Source organism: Vespula pensylvanica, chromosome 8 (assembly GCF_014466175.1).
Source record: "Vespula pensylvanica isolate Volc-1 chromosome 8, ASM1446617v1, whole genome shotgun sequence".
Classification (NCBI taxonomy): domain Eukaryota; kingdom Metazoa; phylum Arthropoda; class Insecta; order Hymenoptera; family Vespidae; genus Vespula; species Vespula pensylvanica.
In genome coordinates this window covers 8414309-8436893 of record NC_057692.1, presented here as the reverse complement: position 1 = coordinate 8436893, position 22585 = coordinate 8414309, and the positions used below count along the sequence as shown (strand labels likewise).

At 32.1% G+C, this 22585-nt stretch overlaps 1 protein-coding gene across 4 annotated transcripts in view; it reads right to left on the bottom strand.

Annotated features, from left to right (window-relative positions):
* Nucleotides 1-22585, bottom strand: part of LOC122630872 (acetylcholinesterase-like) — a 70231-nt gene that overhangs the window by 3939 nt on the left and 43707 nt on the right. For all 4 annotated transcript variants that reach the window (XM_043815876.1, XM_043815877.1, XM_043815878.1 and 1 more), the window contains 4 exons: nt 22137-22428; nt 21364-21999; nt 20732-20893; nt 20420-20595 (listed from right to left, as the gene is read on the bottom strand). In XM_043815876.1, the coding sequence (XP_043671811.1) occupies nt 20420-20595; nt 20732-20893; nt 21364-21999; nt 22137-22428 (1266 nt within the window). The remainder of the gene's footprint in view (nt 1-20419; nt 20596-20731; nt 20894-21363; nt 22000-22136; nt 22429-22585) is intronic.

Here is a 22585-nt window from a genome sequence, read left to right as displayed (position 1 = left end):
GAGTCTTTGTTAAAGGTGAGTGAAGTGGAAGAGGAAAGGCAGAAGCTCTGTCAAGGGATTGAATGTTTATTGCTATTGTATAGGATTATACATATATCCATATTTTGATAAAGTCGACGAAAGGAAATGATTAATTCGTCTTTATCAAAAATGTTTTATTGTTAAAACATTTATTGTAAAACATAATATGTAAGTAGGATAAAAAAAATTCTTTCTTCGTTGTTATTGCTGTTAGAAATTAAACACTTCTCATTGTACCTCGATCGATTAATTTTTCGTAATTAAGAAATGTTTCATTCTAAAAAAAAAAGAGAAAAATAAAAGAAAAGAAAGAAGAAAAAAGAAAAGACATAACATAGTAGACGTGAGAGTTTAAATCGAAAACATTTATTAGAAATATATCTATCCATATCAAAATTCTTCTATCCTAAAGGATGATATATATATGTACATATATATTATATATTATATATATAAATGGAAATAAAACAATAAGTTAAGCAAATATAGACTGAAAATTAAAAAGAAGAAAAAAAAGAAAAAACGAAAAAACATCACATTTGACAATCCTCTGATAGAAATAATATACAATGAGGTAATCAGGTTTAATCGAAACGTTCCTGTACAGGCGGACGACTCGAATGAAATTAATATTCGTGCGATAAAGGTACAAAAGGGAGTAAAGCGACGAAGAGAGGTTAGGTAGGGAGAAAAGATAGATAGATAGATAGATAGGTAGGTAGGTAGGTAGGTAGGTTGGTAGGTAGGTAGGTAGGTAGGTAGGTAGGTAGGTAGGTAGGTAGGTAGGTAGGTAGGTAGGTAGGTAGGTAGGTAGGTAGGTAGGTAGGTAGGTAGGTAGGTAGGTAGGTAGGTAGGTAGGTAGGTAGGTAGTTCAGGACACAGCAAGCGTAGAAAGAGACGAGCGAGTAATTATTTCTACGGACTGACGGACGGTAACCGAATGTGTTGTACATATCTACGTACATATATCGCGAATTACACGCGACAAACGATTAATTTTAGCTTCGTTAGCGCGGTTAGACGCGCGTGAAATCACGAATTCGTCGAGCTGGACGAATGCGATGGTAAAGGGTTATAACGAGAAGGGATGAACAAGGTTTGGGAGAGGTTCGAGGGATGACCGTATTAAAAGGTACGCGAGAAATAAGGGCGATTATACGGGCCCGGGCCACGTCGAAATCACTCGTCGAATTATTATCGACGCGTTGCCGCACGTTTTCCAATCCCCACCTTTATCCCCATTCCCCGTTTCCCATTCCCCATTCCTCTTTTCGCTTCGTCTCGCACCGTTGCTGCGAGCGATCGATCTATACCGGGCTGAACCAACGTCACTATACAAATGTAATGTATCGATTGGGAATTAGTCGTTCGGAAATTTTGACTGGTTTGATATTTTCTACTATTTTTCTTTTTTTTTCTTTTTTCTTCTTTTCTTTCTTTTCTTTCTTTTCTTTTTTTTTAATATAATTTTTATTCTATTTTATTCTTTATTTATTTATTTATTTTTTTTTACGCAATACCTATCGCCTTAGTCATACCGGATTGTATCGTTTGGAATGGCTGAATACTCGTGTACTCTTTCGAGATATAATTCTTAAAGAATAATATATATTCATATATATAGTGTGTGTGTATATATATATATATATATATATATATATATATATATATATATATGCATGTACGTTGGTATTATATAGGTATTTTATTCTTCCATTCCACGAGGAAACTTTCAAATTGGCAGAGATTCAATTCTACCTCGTTTGCAAAAAAAAGGAAAACAGAAAAAAGGAAAAAAGACAAAAGAAAGAAAAAAGAAAGAAGAAAGAAAAAAGCAGAAGAGAAAAGACACAGAGAGTAAAGAATAATAAAAAAAAAAAAGAGCGGAAGAGCGAGAGAGAAAGAGAGAGAGAGAGAGAGAGAGAGAGAGAGAGAGAGAGAGAGAGAGAGAGAGAGAAAAGGAAAAGAAAAACGGGGAAGAAAGGGCAAAAGAACACAAGGTTAGAGTCGGTCAGGCTTCGAGGCACGATTCTGCGACGATAGCAACCCCCTCTTCTTTTACCTCTAGGACCCTGTCAATCTAATAGTATTCCCAGTTGAACGGAGCACAGAGAACACGTCCCGTTCGTTCATTTGCGTGCGTGTGCACACGAATACATCCGCACGTGTACGCAGTTTGAAACACAGTTAAATGGGAGAAAGAGAGAAATGGAGAGAGAGAGAGAGAGAGAGAGAGAGAGAGAGAGACAGATAGACAAACAGACAGACAGAGAGAGAGAGAGAGAGAGAGAGAGAGAGGGGAAGAGAGAGAGAGAGATGGGGGAGAGAGAGAGATACACGATGCTGGTGGCATCGATCGGCAGCAGTGCCTGCCGGCCAGTTCCACCCTCTCGTGTCCTCTCTCGTTTACCCTCTTCTATCCTCCGTCATTCCTTTCGTACAGGGGGCACGACGATCAAAACGCCTCCCCTCCAATACCCCTTTTTGCTCAACCGCACCCTCTTCCGCAACCCACCATCGTGCTCTCTCTCTTTTCTCTCTCTCTCTCTCTTTTTCTCTCTTACATTTTTTCGCTTTTCATCGCTTTGTCAAATTATTATTCTCGTATAGAACGAATATACATATGTATGTATTTATGTATTTGTTGTTAGAGATGCAAATATATTTGGAAGTACATTTAAATATATTATAAGTAGATTAATAAAATTTGATATATATATGAACAGGTACATAAACACATAAATTAGATAGAATACAATTTAGAAATTGCAATATTTATACATTTTGTTTCTAGATATATTTTTAAATATATTCTTGTGTATTAAATATATATATGTACATTGTATCATATATATATATATATATATATATATATATATATATATGTAATTATAAATATGTCTATATATATTTATCTATCATATTTATTAAACACGATTAATTATGTATATCATTTAAATATGTAAGAGATGAATTAAAGAGTAAAAAACGTGAAAAATTTCTATGACAATATTCTCCAAATATTTATTATTTGTATATGCAATTCCTGTAATTTGATCTAAATTTGTTGTCCCGATTTATTCAACCTCATCATAAGTTAAACTATACTCAAAAAATATGTCTCTCTCTCTCTCTCCCTCTCTCTCTCTCTCTCTCTCTCCTTTTCAAGTTTTCTTGAAGACCTTATATTTGATAACTTAATATAATAATATAGTCTCTCTCTTTCTCTCTTTCTCTTTTTCTTTCTTTTTTTCTCATCTTACACATCGTATAATAATTTAGAATGGGAGAAAGAATGCTCGTTTGTACGATTCGACGCAACGAAAAGGTAGAAGGAAAGATACGTTCTCCATCTTCTTGTTTTTTAACAAACCAACTTTTCCTGTACTACGGTTTCGAGCAATAGGGCGTAACTCATTTCTCTCTTGTTAGGAGAAAAGCTCAAACTTCCTTCTTTGGCTTCATTCTCGTTTGGTAGAACGACTTAACGAGGAGAAATATATATATATATATATATATATATATATATATGAGAGAGAGAGAGAGAGAGAGAATCTGGGTTCGTCCTCGAAGATTTTGAAAACTCGTTGGATGCTTCACATAATGTTACTCTCTCTCTTTCTCTCTTCTCTCTTTTTTAATAGATGCTAAGATTCGTCAAATATTACGAGAGATTTTTAAGTATATCTATACATAATAATTCACATAATTTTTAAGGAATTAACTATTTTATTAATAGCTATAAAAATATATATTAGTAATATTTTTGCAAAGTATACCTTTCTCCAAAAAGAGAAAAAGAAAAAATTGATAATAATTAAAAAATTAAGTAGTCCGATTCATTTGTTTTCGTTGTCGATGATAAGAAGAATATTTGTAAAAGAAATTTATATAAATAATTACATTAAAATCTACTTTCGTTGATTGAACTTATCAGATTCTTTGATTTTTCTCTCGTCGATTATTAAAGTCGTTCGTATTTGTGTTAGCAGACAGAAAGAACATACATTTTCCGCAAACGTTTCGTTTAAACGATGTCACTCGTCGAGGTTGCATCCCGAGGTTTATTTCTATTTGTAACAACTTGTCTCTCGATTCTATTTCTTTTCCTTCTTCTTCTTCTATAGAAGAGCGAGAAAATGGAAAAGCGTGGTTTGGCATGGTAAACTTTCTGTACCTTTTTTATCTTTGTAATTCTTGTAGGAAGAACGTGAGAGATAGAAAGAGGTAGAGAATATCATAGGATCTCTGTAAAGCTTTCGCAAATCGTCGAAATGGTTGCAAACGTTCTAAGGATGAGACGTGGAACGACGTTTTCAATTTTTCATCGGTGAATACCTCTGTTAAAGCTATGCATCTTCTCTCCTTTCTCTTTCTCTCATTCTCTTCATCAGATTGCAATTAGCTCCCCTTTAAATCGCAGTGCAAACTTCCAGTTCCGTATTTGTAACGCGTGGAAAATGGGAGTGCTCGGTACCGTTGAAGAGGGCTTTCAAAGGAAGGAGAGAGCGAAGATCGTCCTCTGAATGTCAAAATTCTTGCCTTTCACGTAACGCACGAGCTGCCCTTTACCGATCTCTCGTTTTTTCTTTCTTTTTTCCCTTTATTTTAACTTTCTTTCCTTTTGTCTTTCATTGTTTCTTTCTTTCATTTTTTCTTTCTTTTTAGCTTGAAAAATCTGATCTACGAGATCAAGTTAGAAACTACTTCGTTGTATGATTTTCAAATCGTCAATTTTATTCTTTCACATAAGTCTGCTATATACGATAAAAAGGAATAACGCATTGATGAGTATTAGTTGGAAAAAGTTTATTTTTTTTGTCCTTTTTTATTATTAATGAAATTTTTTGTCAAATGTTACAAACTATGTACTGATTATTGTTAAAACAGTTATAAGAAAGTAATTGATTTTTTCAGTAAATGAAATCTTTTTTGCAATTATTGCATAACTTTAAATTCTTCTGAGTATTATTCTAATAATAACAAGAAAAGAATTGATTTACTTAATGAATCTCTCTTGAAAATATTGCAACGTTAAATTGATGCAAATATTGTTGTAATAATCACAGGAATATAAATTGATTTTCTCAATGAAATTTTCTGTGAATATTGTTCTAATAACAACAAGAAAGAACAGAAAAACGTTCAATCCACACGAATATTTTTATAAATAATTATAACAAAAATAAAAGCAAAATATCGATTTTTTCGTTGAAATTCATTGTCGATCGTTGAATTCATTGTGAAACTCAATGAAATTCACTGTCGAATATCGCGACCGAACTATTAAATACGATTGTACGTTTTTATAAAAATCAAAAGAAATAATTCGATCAAGTCGCATAAGAGCTTAACTGGGATTATCAAAAAATATGTTTCACTTGGAAAAAAATATCTTCTATCTTCGTCCATTGGAGTGAGAAAAGTACGATCTATCGAACGATCAGAAGACTATTCGAAAAACTTTTCCTTTGTAAAAAAGAAAGTAAAATAGAAAGAAAGATAGAAAGAAAGATAGAAAGAAAAAGAAGAAGAAAGAAAGAAGAAACCAGTTATAATATGAGTTTCCACGATGTGATCTAATCAAGCTTAAGATCTACGAATCTTCTTCTCTTTTCGCGAAGTTTCCCTCGTATCTATCTCTTTCTCTCTTTCTCTCTTCGTTCTTAGGAAATATTTTCACTTAATTGCTTTCATGAAAGAAGCCGAGTTTTAGCCGGATATTATTGGGAAACTACGTAACAGCGGATGCAGCTTTTTTGTTTATATTTCGTTTTTCTTTTTTATTTTTTTTGGAACATCGAGAAAGCTCGTCAACGAGATAAAATCGACTCGTTAAAGGTTCCTTCGTCGTTTTTCTTCTTTTAAAAAGCGAGAGGATCCGAAAAATTTTCCTTTCTTTTTTCATTTTTTTCAAACGTTTCAATCGTTTTAAACACGAGTATCGATGAAAATTTCTTCTTTCTGTCTTTATCTTCTTCTTATTTTCCATCTCTCTCTCTCTCTCTCTCTCTCTCTCTCTCTCTCTCACTCTCTGCCTCTCTTATAGATATTTTCATTCTTAGTGAAAGAGAGATGAAAATATGATGCATCAGGCGCACAATCTAATACTATATTCGAAAGGATATCGTCGTCCGTTATCGCATCGTATTGTTTCTCTCTCTCTCTTTCTCTTCCTTCCATTGTGTTTTATGCTCTTATCCATTTTGACGACAGCCTTTGCGTCGTAACCGCACGAGAATATAAACCCATTTCGAGCGTTCATACTTATTTTATGACTGAGAGACGGATGCCTGACGTATTCGGTGGATGTGCCTATTGTACTGATCCTACTCTTTTCCACGTATCCGGAGATACAAAACGAAAATACATGAAAATTATTTGAAAGCTGAAAATCCATTCCCATCCATTAGTGAGTAACAACGAGAAAAAAGACAAGGAAAAGAAAAAGAATGTAAGAAAGAAGAAAAAAAAATTAGAAATAAAGAACGTGAGCAAAAAAAAAAAGAACAGAAAAAAAGTAATAAAATCGTTTATAACATTTCCATCAGTATGGGCTTTTCTCTTCGTTGAAATGACAAAAAAAAAAAAAGGAAAAAACCGAACAGAGAAAAAAGAAAAGGAAAATATTCAGTGGAAATAAAATTTTTCGTCTGTTAGATGACGATTGAAATTATGTGTGTGTATAGTGAGTGAAAGATAGAGAGAGAGAGAGAGAGAGAGAGAGAGAAATAGAGAGAGAAATAGAGAGAGAGAGAGAGAAATAGAGAGAGAGAGAGAAAGAAAGAGAGAGGAAGAGAGAGTAGTTTATTTGAGTAGTTTATTTATTTGACAAACGGTCACGCTTCTCTATTGCGTGGCGACAAAATGTTTGCCGACAAAATTTGCGTCCTTCGATGAGCTTCCCTGGCGAATAATGCGATTAACGATAAACTGGTTACGAGCGTTGACGTTGCGACACCGGAGGAGACTGTTGACAGAGTCAAGTGTAAATGATCATTAGTTCGATTGACCCCGCCGGAAGTGATGAGAAAGAGAGAGAGAGAAAGAGAGAGAGAGGGCGGAATGGATAAAAAGAGGGGAGAAATGAAGAGTAACGAGTTTGACACCGAAAAGATTCTTTCATTTTCTAAATGAAATTTGTTCGATTCGTTACTTTTATACTATATTTCTATCTTTCTTCTATAATAATGACAAATGTTTTTTATCTTAAATTAAATTAAATATAATATATATATATATATTATATTTAAATTTTATACATTATATATATTATGTATAAATTTATTAAAAAAATTATATTAAAAATTTACGAATTTATAAATAAATGATATAAAAAAAAGTATGACACAAAATTATAAATGAAATCTACATAATTATATTTTGAAATATAATATCGACCAAAATGTATATTAAATTATCATAACAAGTACCTAACTATCAGATAAACATCCATGAATTCGAACAATGAGATTATTCTTAAAAATTGTTAACGCTACAGTTATATTTTTTTTATATACATTTTTATATGATTTATTCATAATTAATGAAAAGAAACTAAATAGAAAACAATTATGACGATATTTCCTAGAAATAAAATAGCAATGAAAGAAGTAAGTATTATTAAAAAAAAATGCAAAAAGGAAAATCGACAAAGATATTTCAAAGTTGACGCGGTTTACGTCGACGAGTTTTGAAGAATGGGTTCATCTAAAAAGAAAAAGAAAAAGGAAACGAAAGAGAGAGAGAGAGAGAGAGAGAGAGAGAGAGAGAGAGAGAGAGAGAGAAAGGCCGAAAATAAGTCGTGAGAATGATGAAGAAAGCTCTATTATTATTTCAAGAGACGACTGACAGTAGAGATGCCTCGGAACGACGGAATTAAATGTCGGGAACATTTTCTCTCTGCTCGTTCACTCCTCTCTCTCTCTTTAAGCAACCATCTTTGTGTAATTTTCTCTCTTTCTTTTTTTCTTTTATGATTTTTCAACATAGAAAGCATAAGCTGACTATTTTCGTGGCTTTTGGGATGTCTTCTTTGTCTCTCTCTCTCTCTCTTACTCTTAATAGAAGTTCCAATCGTTGTGGCTTTGCAACTAGAATGCAACCGTACCAGTTAGAGAAGTTACTTTTTGGGGTAGCATAGCAGTAATCCAGTTTTAGAACGGCTTTACGGTATTAATCAACATTGTTGCGTTTCATCGCGAAGGCGGTGCAACGACTCGCTGAACAAATAGAAATTTTAACCGCATTGCGGATACGTCCGAAGAAATTTACCTTAGGTGCTGTTAGAGCTAAAAGGCCTTAAAGTCGTTTTATTTACCAGCACTATATACCTACGCGTCGGCCGATGAATTTTAATCAAGTTTTCTTTTTTCTTTTTTCCTTTCTTCTGCTTCCTCTATTTTGTTATTATTTCCTTTCGAATTCATAATTAATATATTATAATATATCTATACTGATCGTTTGCTCGATATTATTATAGAGTATATTTGATTATATATATCGATAATTATAATGCAAATCGATATAAATCGAACGTAAACATTTGTCGATAAAAAGATGTTAGATCGAGAATAAATAAAGATCGATATAGATTCTACGAAGACGAAAAGTTAATGCCGATTGAATCATTCAATCATGTTCTCGATTTTTTCTCCTTTCTTTCTTTTCATTTCTTTTTTCTTTCTTACATATTAATATTTAAAATAAAAATATTATAGCACATGTAAGCAGATGAATATAAATTATAATTCACAGTCGATGTCTCATTTAAATTGTTAAATAACATTCGCATTGAGCGATCGTTTTAAATAGAACATAAGACAGGATCATGGATTTGATCATCGTTACTCTAATCACGTACCGCCTTTGCCGGCTTATAGTAATAGTTACTCGAGCATAAATCGCGTGCACAGTTCGTCTAATCCGCGACCGTACGAGATGTAGCGATGTTCATGTGCGTATATACATCTATGCATGCGTTAATGCATGCATGCATAAATGTGTGAATGTGTGAGTGTACATGTATGTACATTTTATGGTCACCGAAATCACGTTCTATATAGTAGAAATCACATTGTTTGCATAGTTACGCCAATGGTATATTCTCTTATATACATGCACGTTAACACACAAAGAGATATGGATCATTGTGTCAATGAGAATGACACGTTTGTCCGTTTGCAGTTATGCTTATTATACTATTAAGCTCCTACGGGCTTCAGTGAGAAACGTGTGAAATTCTACGCTTCCCCATTTTTAATGGCAACACCATCGTTGTTTTTTCTTTTTTTCTTCTTTTTAAAATTCATTTGATTTTTCTTATTCGACGTGTGACTTTGGCTGAAATATTGAATTATTAGATAAATATACGTCGATGATAAGATTTTCTTTTTCTTGTATAAAAACTATTTTATTAAAAAATTATTAGATAAAAAGATTTGTAAGTACTTACAAAATTTACTTGACAATTGTTTATATATGTATATATATATTTTTTCTTTTTTTTTTTGAATTGATACGTTAATCCGCTCAAATTTGTCTACATTTTACTTTTAGCGCAAATTAGTCTTACTTTCTTTTTTTTTCAAATTGATTTTTAACTTAGGATTTAAGAATTCGATTCGAGTATACTTCATTAATAGTTCATCATCATCATTTCTGTAGTTTGAAGAAGAAAACTGGTGAATGGAGGCATGTTTCGCGGTTACGCCAATGATACCGTGTAAACGGACCATTAGTGCCCGTGACAACGACACGTTCATATGCATGTCTACCTCACCACCGTGCGGTTAACCTTTCAAAGCCCACCGACGTAATTATAAAGCAATGCTGTGTATCGTCGTTGTTCTATTTACGTCGACGATGCACCAGACACACAAGAGAGGATCGTACCCCATTACGGAGAAAGTTATCTTATTTGCTTTCGTCAACATTGTTAACGAGATATCCCCAGAATGATTTTATCATGACTTTAGAATTTCTTATCCCTCTTTTTTTTCAGATGATTAATTTTTTCGGCCAAATTTTATTCAATTTTCTTTTTTCTTTTTTCTTATATTCTCATGTACGTATCCTCATGTAGGTATTAATTCCAACGTAATTTTTGGATGATAATAATTATTTCGTATTGACTTTTTTAATTAACTAAATAAAACATCAAATCAGAAATGACCTAATAACGTGTTTGAAAGTTTCATTTAATTCGATTTATTTTAATGATAAAACATGATATTGCTTTGAGAAAATCATTTTTGGATAAAACTTTTCTTCATTGATATATTTTATTAACTAAATGAAGTGTCGAGTGAGAGCGTAGTAGATGTAAGAGAACGAAGATTAATCCATAAATTCGATTCAATTCCATAAACAAAAATGTATGCAAAAAATTTGTGTTTTATTTTTCTTCCAGAAACTCGGAAGATTCATATATTTACGTACATGTATGTATACGAATAATAACATATATAATAAAATATATAAAAATATATAAAATATATAAAAAATATATATAAAATATATAATAATATGTAATAAAGCATATAAATGAATAATAAAATCAGAATTATGAAATTGAACGCATTTTTATAATAATTTAACATAATTAAATTAACTTAATAATAATTTGTTTATATATATATGTGTGTGTGCGTGCAACAAAGTCTATAATGTAATTCTGAATTATTTATTCGTATTATCGTTTATTATTTGTATAATAAAAAATATAGTAAAAAATTTCTTTAAGCTAAATATTTTCATTAGACCGATGTGACGTTCAGAACTTCTTATCGTATCGTTCCGCAAGTTGCAAATCGGATTTTGTTATCAAGTATCAAGGGAGTATTAAGGATTGAAAGGGAAAGAAGAGATAGGTAAACGTTTTGTGATTTCAAGAAAGAGGATTAATTTTTATCGAGTGCGATGCAGAGCTTTTTTCAATGAGAAATCGAAAGAATGTGTTTTTATCTTTGATAGCGTAAAAACTAACAGAGTAGTTGTCAGGAAGATTAGAAAAAATTTCTTACAAATAATTTCGTACGATATATATCCGAGAAATATTTCAATAAAAAATATTCGTATTTTTTTTTTAACTGTAGTTTTTATATTATATTATATCATTTTTAAACTGTAGTGTGTATACGCACACACACACACACACACATTTTTATTAAATATTTTTCTTTTTCTTTTTTTTATATTTTATAGATAACTACTTTTAATGAAAATGAACGAATAGTATTAAAATTTATGAAATCGTACATTTTTAATATAATTCGAGAAATTGAATATATGAGAAATGATTGAGAATTTATATTGTACATGTGCACGTATAAATATACACACAATATATATCAAGAAATAATAAAATCAGAACACTATGAAATTGAACAAACTTTTAGAATAATTTAAAAAAATCTTTTCAATCATATACTAATATATAAGAAAGAGTTTTATATATTTTATTAATTCCAATGATGAAATCAAATACTTTCAAAATAATTCAACAATTATTTTCAATGATATTTAAAAGAACACGTAATATATTATTAAACTTGCGCAAGATATTTACGATATTTTACGTAATCCTTTCAAGTATATATAGGTCTATATACGTAGACGTAACTTCGTAACGCGTGTTTATAATATAATACGTTTAATGTATATAGAAACCCTAGCATATGCCGTGGAGCGAAGCCAACACACGAATCCTCTCTCCTTAGGAAAGCAATTTCGCATCCCATTGACTCTAAGGTGGCTATTAATCGAGGATGCACTTCAGGATAGCAGCTTTTGGCCGAAGCTTTGACTTTCGTGGGCGGACTGCCGATGGCTTAGAGCCAAGAAAATGGTTACGTACGTTTGCCCGCGATATTACCTGTTTTAGAAATGAATCGAATAATTCCGAGGACCCATTAGGTATAACCTTTCCGTTTCGATTATTTACAATTCGATTAGATTCGATCGACATTTTCGTTTTTATATTGAAAAAAAAAAAGAGAAGATTAAAATGACTATTGTTGTTACGAAGAACAGGAATGGATCAAAAATTATTAGATCGTTTAAAATATCAATTAATTGTACTCGAGACTCTTTTTAATCTAATTTTTATGATTAAACTAATCCTGCAAGTCTGGGCTTGTATCTGACAAAAAGAAAAAAAAGAAAAGAAAAAAAAATCCGAATAAAAGATATCATTATTTAAAAAATATCATATTTTTATAAAATCATCTAAGAATTTTAGGTGATCGTGTAAAAATTGCCCTAAAAAATTTCGATAAAATATTATGAGTCGTATAAATACATATGAACATCTGAATATCTGAACTTTTTTTTACGAATAAAAAAAATATTTTTCCTCTCGTATAATTATACGAATTTCCATAGTTTTATCAACATTGAATATAGATTTTATATGTATTTATATACAAATACATACATTTACGCACGCATACATACATATATATACACATATAGATCTGAAATCAAATAGATTGGTACTCTAAATCCAGTAAAAGCCGTCGTGGTGTGTCACAAGTTTTAAATTTCACTGTATCCTCCATTTTCCACATCCCATTATTACGTTTCTCATTTCCATTTTTCACGGTAACGTGTTCTGATAGCAATATACTCTCTCTCTCTCTCTCTCTTTCTCTTTTTCGACTATAAAAAGTACATTCAGTAAAATTTTCTGTTCTAAATCGAAGAGAGAGAGAGAGAGAGAGAGAGAGAGAGAGAGAGAGAGACATAGAAAGAGATAGAAAATGAAGATCTAGCAGATCGTGCCTATATGACTTCCATGTATCATATGTATAATATTCTTTTCATCTGCCATTCTTTTATTGATGAAGGAGAAAAAGAAAAAGGATAAAAAAGTAATCAGACAATGCATCGAGGATACGAGAGGAATAATATCTACTCCTTCGTTCCATATAGATATCTATATATTATAATTACGTACGCATAGTAAGCCGAGTGTCATTTTTACAGTCGCTTTTGATCGAATCTTTTTTTCGAATCAACGAGATTTCTCCATTTTTTCGTTTCTTTTTCTTTTTCATATCTCTCTCTCTCTCTCTCTCTCTCTCTCTCTCTCTCTCTCTCTCTCTCTCTTACTAGCTATCCTTTTTTCATCTATCTATCTATCTATCCATCTATTATATATACTCGAGTCCCTTTGTACTAGCAACTTCAACGGGCCAACTATCTCGCAGTCTCTTCTCATTTTTCGCATCTCGTTATCATCCCTTCTCTTTTCATATCTTTCTCTGTTAGTGACGTAACACTCGGGAGAAATCATACGAATGAAATGGTATCCTTTTACGGAAAATAGTACCATGTTTCCTCCTTCTTGTCCTCATTCTTCTCCTCCTCTTTCTCTCTGTCTCTGTCTCTATCTATGTCTCTTTCTCTTCTTTCTGGTTATTTCGAGTCGTGATTTTACGTGATCCAGGAAAGAGACATTCCGAAGAAATTTCAGTCAGACAAGTCCGACGATTCAGATGAAAAGAAATATTTCGTAATTTGATAAAATCTACATATAATTTGATTTCGTTTTAAAGAGTCGTATTAACGCATTTATATATTCGCGTTTATGCTTTTTTGGAATAAAAATCTTATGAATTTAATTAATATATCACATACATACATACATACATACATACATACATACATACATACATACATATATATATATATATATATATATATATAGAGAGAGAGAGAGAGAGAGAGAGAGAGAGAGAGAGAGAGAGAGAATAAGAGAGAAGATACAAATAAAATGAAATCGTTCTTCCGTAAGACTTCTCTTGAATTGCGATAATCGAGTAGAAGCATTAGACAGGAACAGAGAGAGAAAATGAGAGAGAGAGAGAGAGAGAGAGAGAGAGAGAGAGAGAGAGAGAGAATTCGCAACTCATTTATCGTGCCACAAATTTGTCCTCGGCTTCCATAGTTGGACGTACCACACGGATAATATAATAGACGAGGAAAACTTTCTATCCTTCTTCATCTCTTTGGAATCAACGGCATCCCTTGAATTCTGATTCCAGAATTTTCTCTCTCTCTCTCTCTCTCTCTCACTCTTTGGATAACTCAGTTCGTAGGAAAATAGAAAATGAAATTCCAAAGGATCTTATTTGCGACGGCCTTTCTCAGCTTTTCTCTGTGTTTGTATTGATGTATATTACACACATATACACATAGAACCATATATATGTGTATAATTGTGTGTGGAAGAGAGAGAGAGAAAGAGAAAGAGAGAGAGAGAGAGAGAGAGAGAGAGAGAGGAAAAGAGAGAGAAAAGTCGGCCAAAAAATGTGAGGAAATGCAACGACAAAGGAAAAGAGAGAAAATGACTCTTCCAACGTGTCGGCGAATTGCGTACTCAGGGATGAATAAATTGAGAGAGGGGTGAGGAGGTTGGTAGAGGACAGGACATATCTATGTATTCGTGTCGTCAGTATTCCTCTTGCATTGGACTACAGTGAAAAATGAGAAGGAAGATAGAGAAAAAGAATAGAGGTAGATAGAGAGAAATAGAGAGAGAAAGAGAAAGGAAGAGAGAGAGAGAGAGAGAGAGAGAGAGAGAAAGAGAAAGAGAGAGAAATATCACAGGGACTAGCATTCGCTAGAGAGAATAATGCTACGGAAAATAATTGCGGCGACTACATTATAATTGCGGACGTTCCTCTTGGAACGATGGAAACGGACGAACTAGAAAAAGAGCTTGGGAAGAGAAAAAAAGAGAGAGAAAAAGAGAAGGTTGTACAGAAACGTGGCCTGAGGCTTTTTGAAACTAATAATGAAAAATGTTCGTTAAAAAAAAATAAAATAAAATAAAAAAAAAACAAAAAAGAAGCAAAAAAAAATAAAATAAAATGCGAGCAACTTTCGGGCTTCGCGTAGTAACGATCGGAAAATTGGTTACTACGTCTTTCTCTCTCTCTCTTTCTCTCTCTCTCTCTCTCTCTCTCGTTCTTTCGCATTCTATTTTTTTTTTGTTAGCTGAACTAATAATGGAAAATGTTTGTTAAAAGTACGTTTAAATATAAATATATATATGTATATATATGTATATATGTGCACGTATAGTATACACATACATCGCTATATGATTAATTAAAAATGGTACACGTTTTAAATCAAGTGGAATATTCTTTTATTATAAATGTTTTTCCTTTCTCTTTTTCCATTTCTTTTTATTATTGATTTCACTCTGATTGAAAAGAAACATTAAAACATTAGAAAGTAAAAAGATTTATGAATACGATTATGTGGTAAATAAAATTGCACCTGGTTGTGACTTCTATTTATACGATTACTATTAACTTTTATCTTCCTTTTTTCTTTTTCTCTTTCTCTTTCTCTCTCCTTCTTTCATATTCTATTTCATTCATTTTCTTCCCCTTCTTTCCTTTTTCTCCGAATAATACTCGCTTTATCTACGATAATCGATGTTTCGTTTAACCTGCAAATATGTACGCGGACATTTTTCCTCCTTTCTTTTTTTTTTTTTACATCCATTATTTTTTCGCGTACTACCATTTCCCTCGTCAACTATGAAATAGCGTAAGTATATATATATATATATATATATATATATATATATATATTAAAAAAAAAGGAGATAAAAAAAAGAAGAAATAAAAAAGAAGATAATATAAAATAGTGAAGAAATAACAAAAAATAACACGGAAAGAAAAGAATTGAAAAGAAATTGTTGCCAACCAACTACCCAATGAAACAACCGATTGACCAACCAACTAACCAATATCGTCGATAGTAACGAACGAATTGCACCGAATTGCACAGAGCTCGCTGCATTGCAGATAGCCGTGCTCATGCATCCTCCATTAATCCCGTGATGCGTAATAATTGGCTACCTTTATTTCGTAACATATCCGGATTTGCAGCATATTAATGTATCGATAACGAGTCCGAGACAAAACCAATATGAAAGCCCGCCTCGAACGCCAGGCGCCTGGCGATATCGAAAATTATGTGCATGCAGATAACAAAATACAATTGACCCTTCTTCTCCCTCTCTCTCTATTTTTTTTTTCATTTCCTTCCCTCTCCTTCTGTTTTATCGGTCAAACCGAACGATAATCGATAAGAGAGCGCTGCGAGAACGATTATTATCCTTTTTCTTTTTTTCACCTTTGTACCACGCACCTGCAAAATCTATTCGATCGATCCATCGATCTTCTTATATTTCTCGAATATCGAACATAAATATTTTATTTAAACGTATCGTTCATTGATTAAACACTACGTATAATATTACATATACATCATTTGTTGCAATCGGATATCTTTTTACAAAACCGGATTAATCATTATGTTTAATAAATCGATAAAAAATACAATTTCATTTATGAACATAATCTAACTTGTTAATTAGAAATTTCTATGGTGATAACATGGAAAGAAGTATCGTTCGAACGTCCAATCGGAGATAAAAATTTGTAAATTTTGTTTTCGGAGAGACAATAGATCACAAGAAAGAAGGATCGCGTTTGTTATTTCCCATAGAGAATTAACAATAAAGTGTGCACATCACCCTAGGTATTTCAAATCAATCTCTTGGCGACGTTTCTTTTCTTTTCTTTTCTTTTTATTTTTTTACCTCCACCTCTCTCTCTCCTACCAACTTATCTACTTATCTATCTATCTTCCTAACTCCCACCCACTCGATTTCCTTTTCGGTAATAAAATCGTAAATGGGAGATAGAGCTTGTGTGCCGATCGATTTTTCATTAGAGCCAAAGGTCAGACAGAAAAGTAAAATAAGAGAAAAATTGAGATATATAGTAAAGATGAGACAATCCCTAAATTTGTGTGCTCGCTGAGATTTTCTTAAACCACGAGTTAACCTGATGCGGTTGGAGTCAATCAGTTTGCATTATGCATCGACTTAGTTCGAAACTGTAACTTCTCGATTCTTTTCTGACCTCGTCGATGTAGTAAATCTCTCAAGAAAATCTTTTCTAATTCTAAAATGATTTCTAAGATAAAATACTAATAAAATATATATGCATATATACATGTACGCACATGTGTATACCTATATACCTATATATATTTAATTATCTAATATAAAATTATAGAAAATAATTACATGGAACGTTATTTATGTTCTCTCTATAATCTAGTCTGTGCTGATACATATATAAAAAAAAAATTATAATGAAAAGAAAAATAATACGAGATATATAAAAATTATCTAAAATCTAATCTATGTTTCATAATCTAAATTAAATAAATTATGCTCGTGTATATATATATAATATGTTCTATAAACTTTTTATCTTTCCTATAAAAATCGAAACAAATGAATCTAGATATATCAAGAAAAATTCATTACAATTCATAATTCCAAGCTCGCACGTGTGCACATACGGAAGAATCGTAAATCTTATTTTTTTTTCCTTTAATTATCTCAATGATATATTCGTAAAAAAAATAGAACTTTACGAAAGAAGAGATCGAGCTAATTTCGTAGACGTAACCCAGACGATGGTTGCTACTTGAAAAGTGGTGTCTCGGTATCAGTAATAAAGGAGATGGTGGTAGTAATACTGGTTATGTTGAATGTATTGGTGATGATAATGGTGTAGTGGTAATGGCAATAGTGGTGGTAGTGACGAGAAGATAAACGAGACAAATGGCTGGCGCGAAACTTTTTTCTCTCTCTCTCTCTCTTTCGCACTCCCCACTCCCTTCCCCATCCCTTTCGTTTCTTCTTATCGTTAAAGAAACGTTTCACTTTTAGACTCGTCTCGCTTTTTTCAGATACTCGCTGCAATCTCCAAAAGAAAAGTAGACGACACAAAAGGGGTTGAAATTTTTTCCTCGAACGTTTTCACGCTTTCGTGTTTTCTTCTTTCGAATGCGGGCCAACGATTCTTTTAGTCCAAAAAAAAAAAAAAAAGAAAAAGAGGTAGAGAAAGGAAGAGAAAAAAAGTTCCCGGTTGGCAAGGAAAGCAGTTTTGTATTTTCTCGTTTAAGCTATTCTAGCACGAAAGAATTATAGAAAGCGGCAGGTGCCGGCACGCTTGAGACCAGTTTGCTGGCGACGTTTCATAAACTTACTTGAAAAATATACCTTTAGTACGTTGAACGAGCCATTTTCTTTTTTTTTTTTTTTCTTTACTTATTATTTTTATTTTCTTCCTTCTTTGTTTCTTTCTTTCTTTCCTTAGTTACTTATTTTGACTCGAGACGTAACGTTAATACATAGAGATTGTACTTGAAGTATAATACGTTATTTTATTTGTTTCTTCATGAGAGTAAGAGTACACACACACACACACACACACACACATATATATATTTTTTATGGGAGAGAGAGACAAAGAGAGAGAAAGAGAGCAAGAGAGAGAATGGAAATGATCGTATAATTCGGCTTTCAGTAGAATGGATATGAAACGAATCGATTTATTAGTATTCTGTCAAGGGAAATGCGTCATTCTTTGTCATCCTATTGATCCATCTAGATTTGATTGGACCGTAGAAATTAACGTTAACTTTCTACAATGCTATGTAACTTTGATGGTACACACTGGTACATATATATAAATATATATTTTCATATTTGTTATAGAAATAAAAAATAAAAAATATATGTATATATAAAATATAAAAAAATATATATAATATATAATGTATATATATATATATTATATAAATAAAAAATAAAAAATATATGTATATATATTTTTATTTTTTATTTTTATTTAAAAAATTTCTATTCACTTTACTGTCACAAACATACTTTTTAGCACATATTTCATAGTTATTGTTTATTAAAGCTAAGTTATACTCAGTATAGTATATATTTGAAATCGTCTATAACACGATTAATTCGTTCCTGTTCGTCGAATCGAAACTGTGTTAAGCGAAACTCTGTGCTATACGATGGTTTTACAAATTTATCAAGTCGTTCTATATGGAAACCGTATTATAAAAATATCGTTTAACAAAAGAGACATTTACAATTTTTACACCGTTTTATATTACGAAATGGTATTTTCAGTATAAATACTTTTAGAAGTTCTATTCTACAAGTTTTGTATTTATATAATTTCTTTTTTTTTTTTTTGAACGAAAAAGAAGATTCTATTATAAAAAGTTAATGATTCGTGTTCAAATTTATCTTTTTTGAGTAGATTTCGATTATTCTTTTTTTTCCTTTCCTTTTTCTTGTTCTTTTATTCATTAATAAATTAATAAAAAATTTAATTAACGAACAATACGTGACATTTAAACGCAAACGAATCATTTTTCTCTTACTTCTTTTTTTTTATTACTTTTTTCTCTTTCACCATCGCTCTTTTGGTTTCCCTTTCCTGACTATCGTCTAATCTACAAAGTCCACAATGTAAAACTTTTCTACGAACGTTTGAAATTTTATTCTTTCGTTCGCGTCCGAACGAGATCTCGTTGAAATTTTCATTAAAGTACAATGTAGAACATTGAAAAATTATTGTGAATGTTTATTCGTAATATTTGTGTAAATGTGTGTAAGTAGATACGTCATACATCGTTCTAATACTGGTTCCATCGTATCGTCGATGAACCTGTGTTTCAATCGATATTTAATATCATATTTTAACGAAATTGTTTTTGTTTCATTTGGAATAGAATTCCACGAGTAAAACGAGTATAACAAACGTAAATGCACGGCTTATTTTTAAAAAATATTTCGAATATTCAAAATACACGAGTGTTCCTACATGTATTTTGTTTTTTCTTTTTTTTTTTTATCAGATTTTATTAAAATTTTACCGACGAGTATGAACGTGAATGTTGATTCTTATATTAAAAAAAAAAAGTGTAATTGGATTTTTCAATTTTTTAACATGAAAATGATACCCTTAGAATAAATTCGATTAATTTTGATAAAAGGTTAAATTTTCGGATTCGATACTTTTTCTTCTTTTTTTTTTATTTCGAGTTAGAGTTTCGAAGGAAAATAAAACAAATTGGTCGACCGTAGGAGTAAGTACGAAACGTTCTTACTGATCAACAGGTGTCATAGAAGACGATCTACGCGTAAGTGATGGACAACAGAAAACGCGTTGACTTTTAATATGAAAGAAGATCAAAGCTTTTTTCTACTTAGATTTTTATCCTTTTTGTTTTCTTTTTTTTTCCCAACTCAGATTAGACATAATTTACATAATTTACGTATCCTTTAGTAAAACGTAATTCGATAATTGTATATAATTTGAAGGAAAAGAAATTGTATTTTATGCGGTTGAAAGAAACATCGTATCGTATACGATCGAATAAAAAAAAGAACATGACGAAAAAGATATCGAAAAAAAAAAAAAAAAAAAAAAATAATAATAATAATAATAATAATAATAATAATAAATATCAGGAATATACTTACATGTATCTGCAAGTAGTTGTGGAAGATATCTTTTCCAAAACGCGCACTGTCTTGTTCTGATCCCATAACCAACATCAGAATTGTTTGTCTCGAGAGTGAGATATTCCTTCTTAGCGGCAGTGTGAGTCGGCCAATGAGGAAGCGTCCACGAGGTCGAGTCACCAACGTTCGGATCTCTGTAAATAAATAAAAAAGAAAAAAAATGTTCAATGAGGTAGAGTCTATTCCGCATTAGTTATGTGTTTGTATAAATACATATTTTATAACAGTTTCATGATATTAAAATCATAAAGAGAAAAAGAAAGTACTTACCCGGTCTTTGCAAAATTGGCCCAATATTTCATCATCCTTTTTGAGAGTAAGATCTCTTCTTGCGTGTATCCTTTAGTAGAATCTAAAGGTTCGCCGAATATATAATTGATCTCATCGGCATGCATGACTCCAGTCCATTTTGGCCAGGGATTGTTTGTTGATCTGAAGAAAATGAAAAAGAAGAGAAAAAAGGAAAAGAGAAGAGAGAGAGAGAGAGAGAGAGAGAGAGAGAGAGAAAGAGAGATAAAAGAAAAATCTCAAGAAGTTTCTAGAGTGAAGACTTTGTAAAAGTGACGAACATCATTTATATAAGCATATATGTGTGTATGTGTCACGTTCGATTCTTTTTCTCTTCGTTATATATTTCGTTACATACATACACACACACATACACGTGTACATATATACATATATATGTACATCATGCATACATATGTATGTATATATATGTTATGTATGCATATATATATATATATATATATATATATATATATATATATATAACGAAGAGAAAAAGATTCGAACGTGACTTTTACGTAGCTTTAAAGAGCTACTTGGATAAAGAGCCACTCGAGAAGCGCACCACGGATAATAATAATAATCATCTATGAATCGTTGAAAAGCGTGCTTACCTGTGCTTGTAGTAGTACATGTAGACGGTATTCTCTGTATCGGCGTATCGGCCAGCAAATTCATTGACGTTGCACGTAAACTGATAATCGCCTACGAGCTTGTCTATGGCGTCCCGATTGATGTTGGGATCGTCGGGATGAAGCCAATCGGTATATTCGTATATAATGGCGTTACGTCCTATTTGATTAACGTAAGGATTCAATTCCGAGACAGCGTTGACAAATTGTTCTCTGGTAACTTTAACGTCCTCGGTACCATCGATTCGAAATAATTCGGTAAGGTAATATATAATAAAGTAAATGCCTTCTTCGGTATTAGAGCCCATAAGAATATTGGCCTTTTTAAAGGACGAACTAGCCAATGAACGTTGTGGTGTCTCATCGAGAAACGTTCCATCGATAACAGGTACGAAAGGAAATTCGCATATACCCAATGTACCCCATTCGCTTTCAACCAGATGTTTTGGATCCTTAATGATCAAGCAATCGATTACCTCCTGCAAGTTATTCCGATCGTGTGGGCAACCAACGGCTTCCGCTAGCCTGATACCTCGTACTATCGATTCCTCTCGTGAGATTATAGCCCAGGGGGCTGTCGCTGAACCCGATTGCATTATCGCCTGATTGAAGAGGTGCCTGAAAAACGAGACCAACGAGAGTCTCTTTTTCTGTCTTGTACTTTTTACCTATGTATTTATCTATGTATATATCTCTCTTTTTTTATTTCTTTCCTTTTTTTTTGTTATTTTTTCCCCAGTCTGATTTAGTAGTACCTGGACAATGGCGAAAGAAGGTGCATCGAAACGGACACAGCTCCTGCACTTTCTCCAAATAGTGTTATGTTGTCAGGATTACCACCGAATGCACCGATATTATCGCGTATCCATTGAAGTGCCATTATTTGATCGAAAAGACCGGCGTTACCTGGTACATCCGATGTTCCAAAATACAGAAAACCTAAACTCGCGAGTCGATATTGCATCGATACGAGAATTATATTTTCCTCGGAAACCAACGTTTTGTGATCGTAAACGTCCAACGTGGCCGTGCCCGAATAGAAACCACCTGAAATCATTTTCAAATTGATTAGTAATCGTCTTGGTTATCGAAATATATCCGAAACACTTGTAATTACTTTCTCCGATCGTTTAGTTATTATTCACCATCGTCATCATTATTACTATTGTTGTTATTGTTGTTGTTGTGTTGTTGTTGTTCTTCT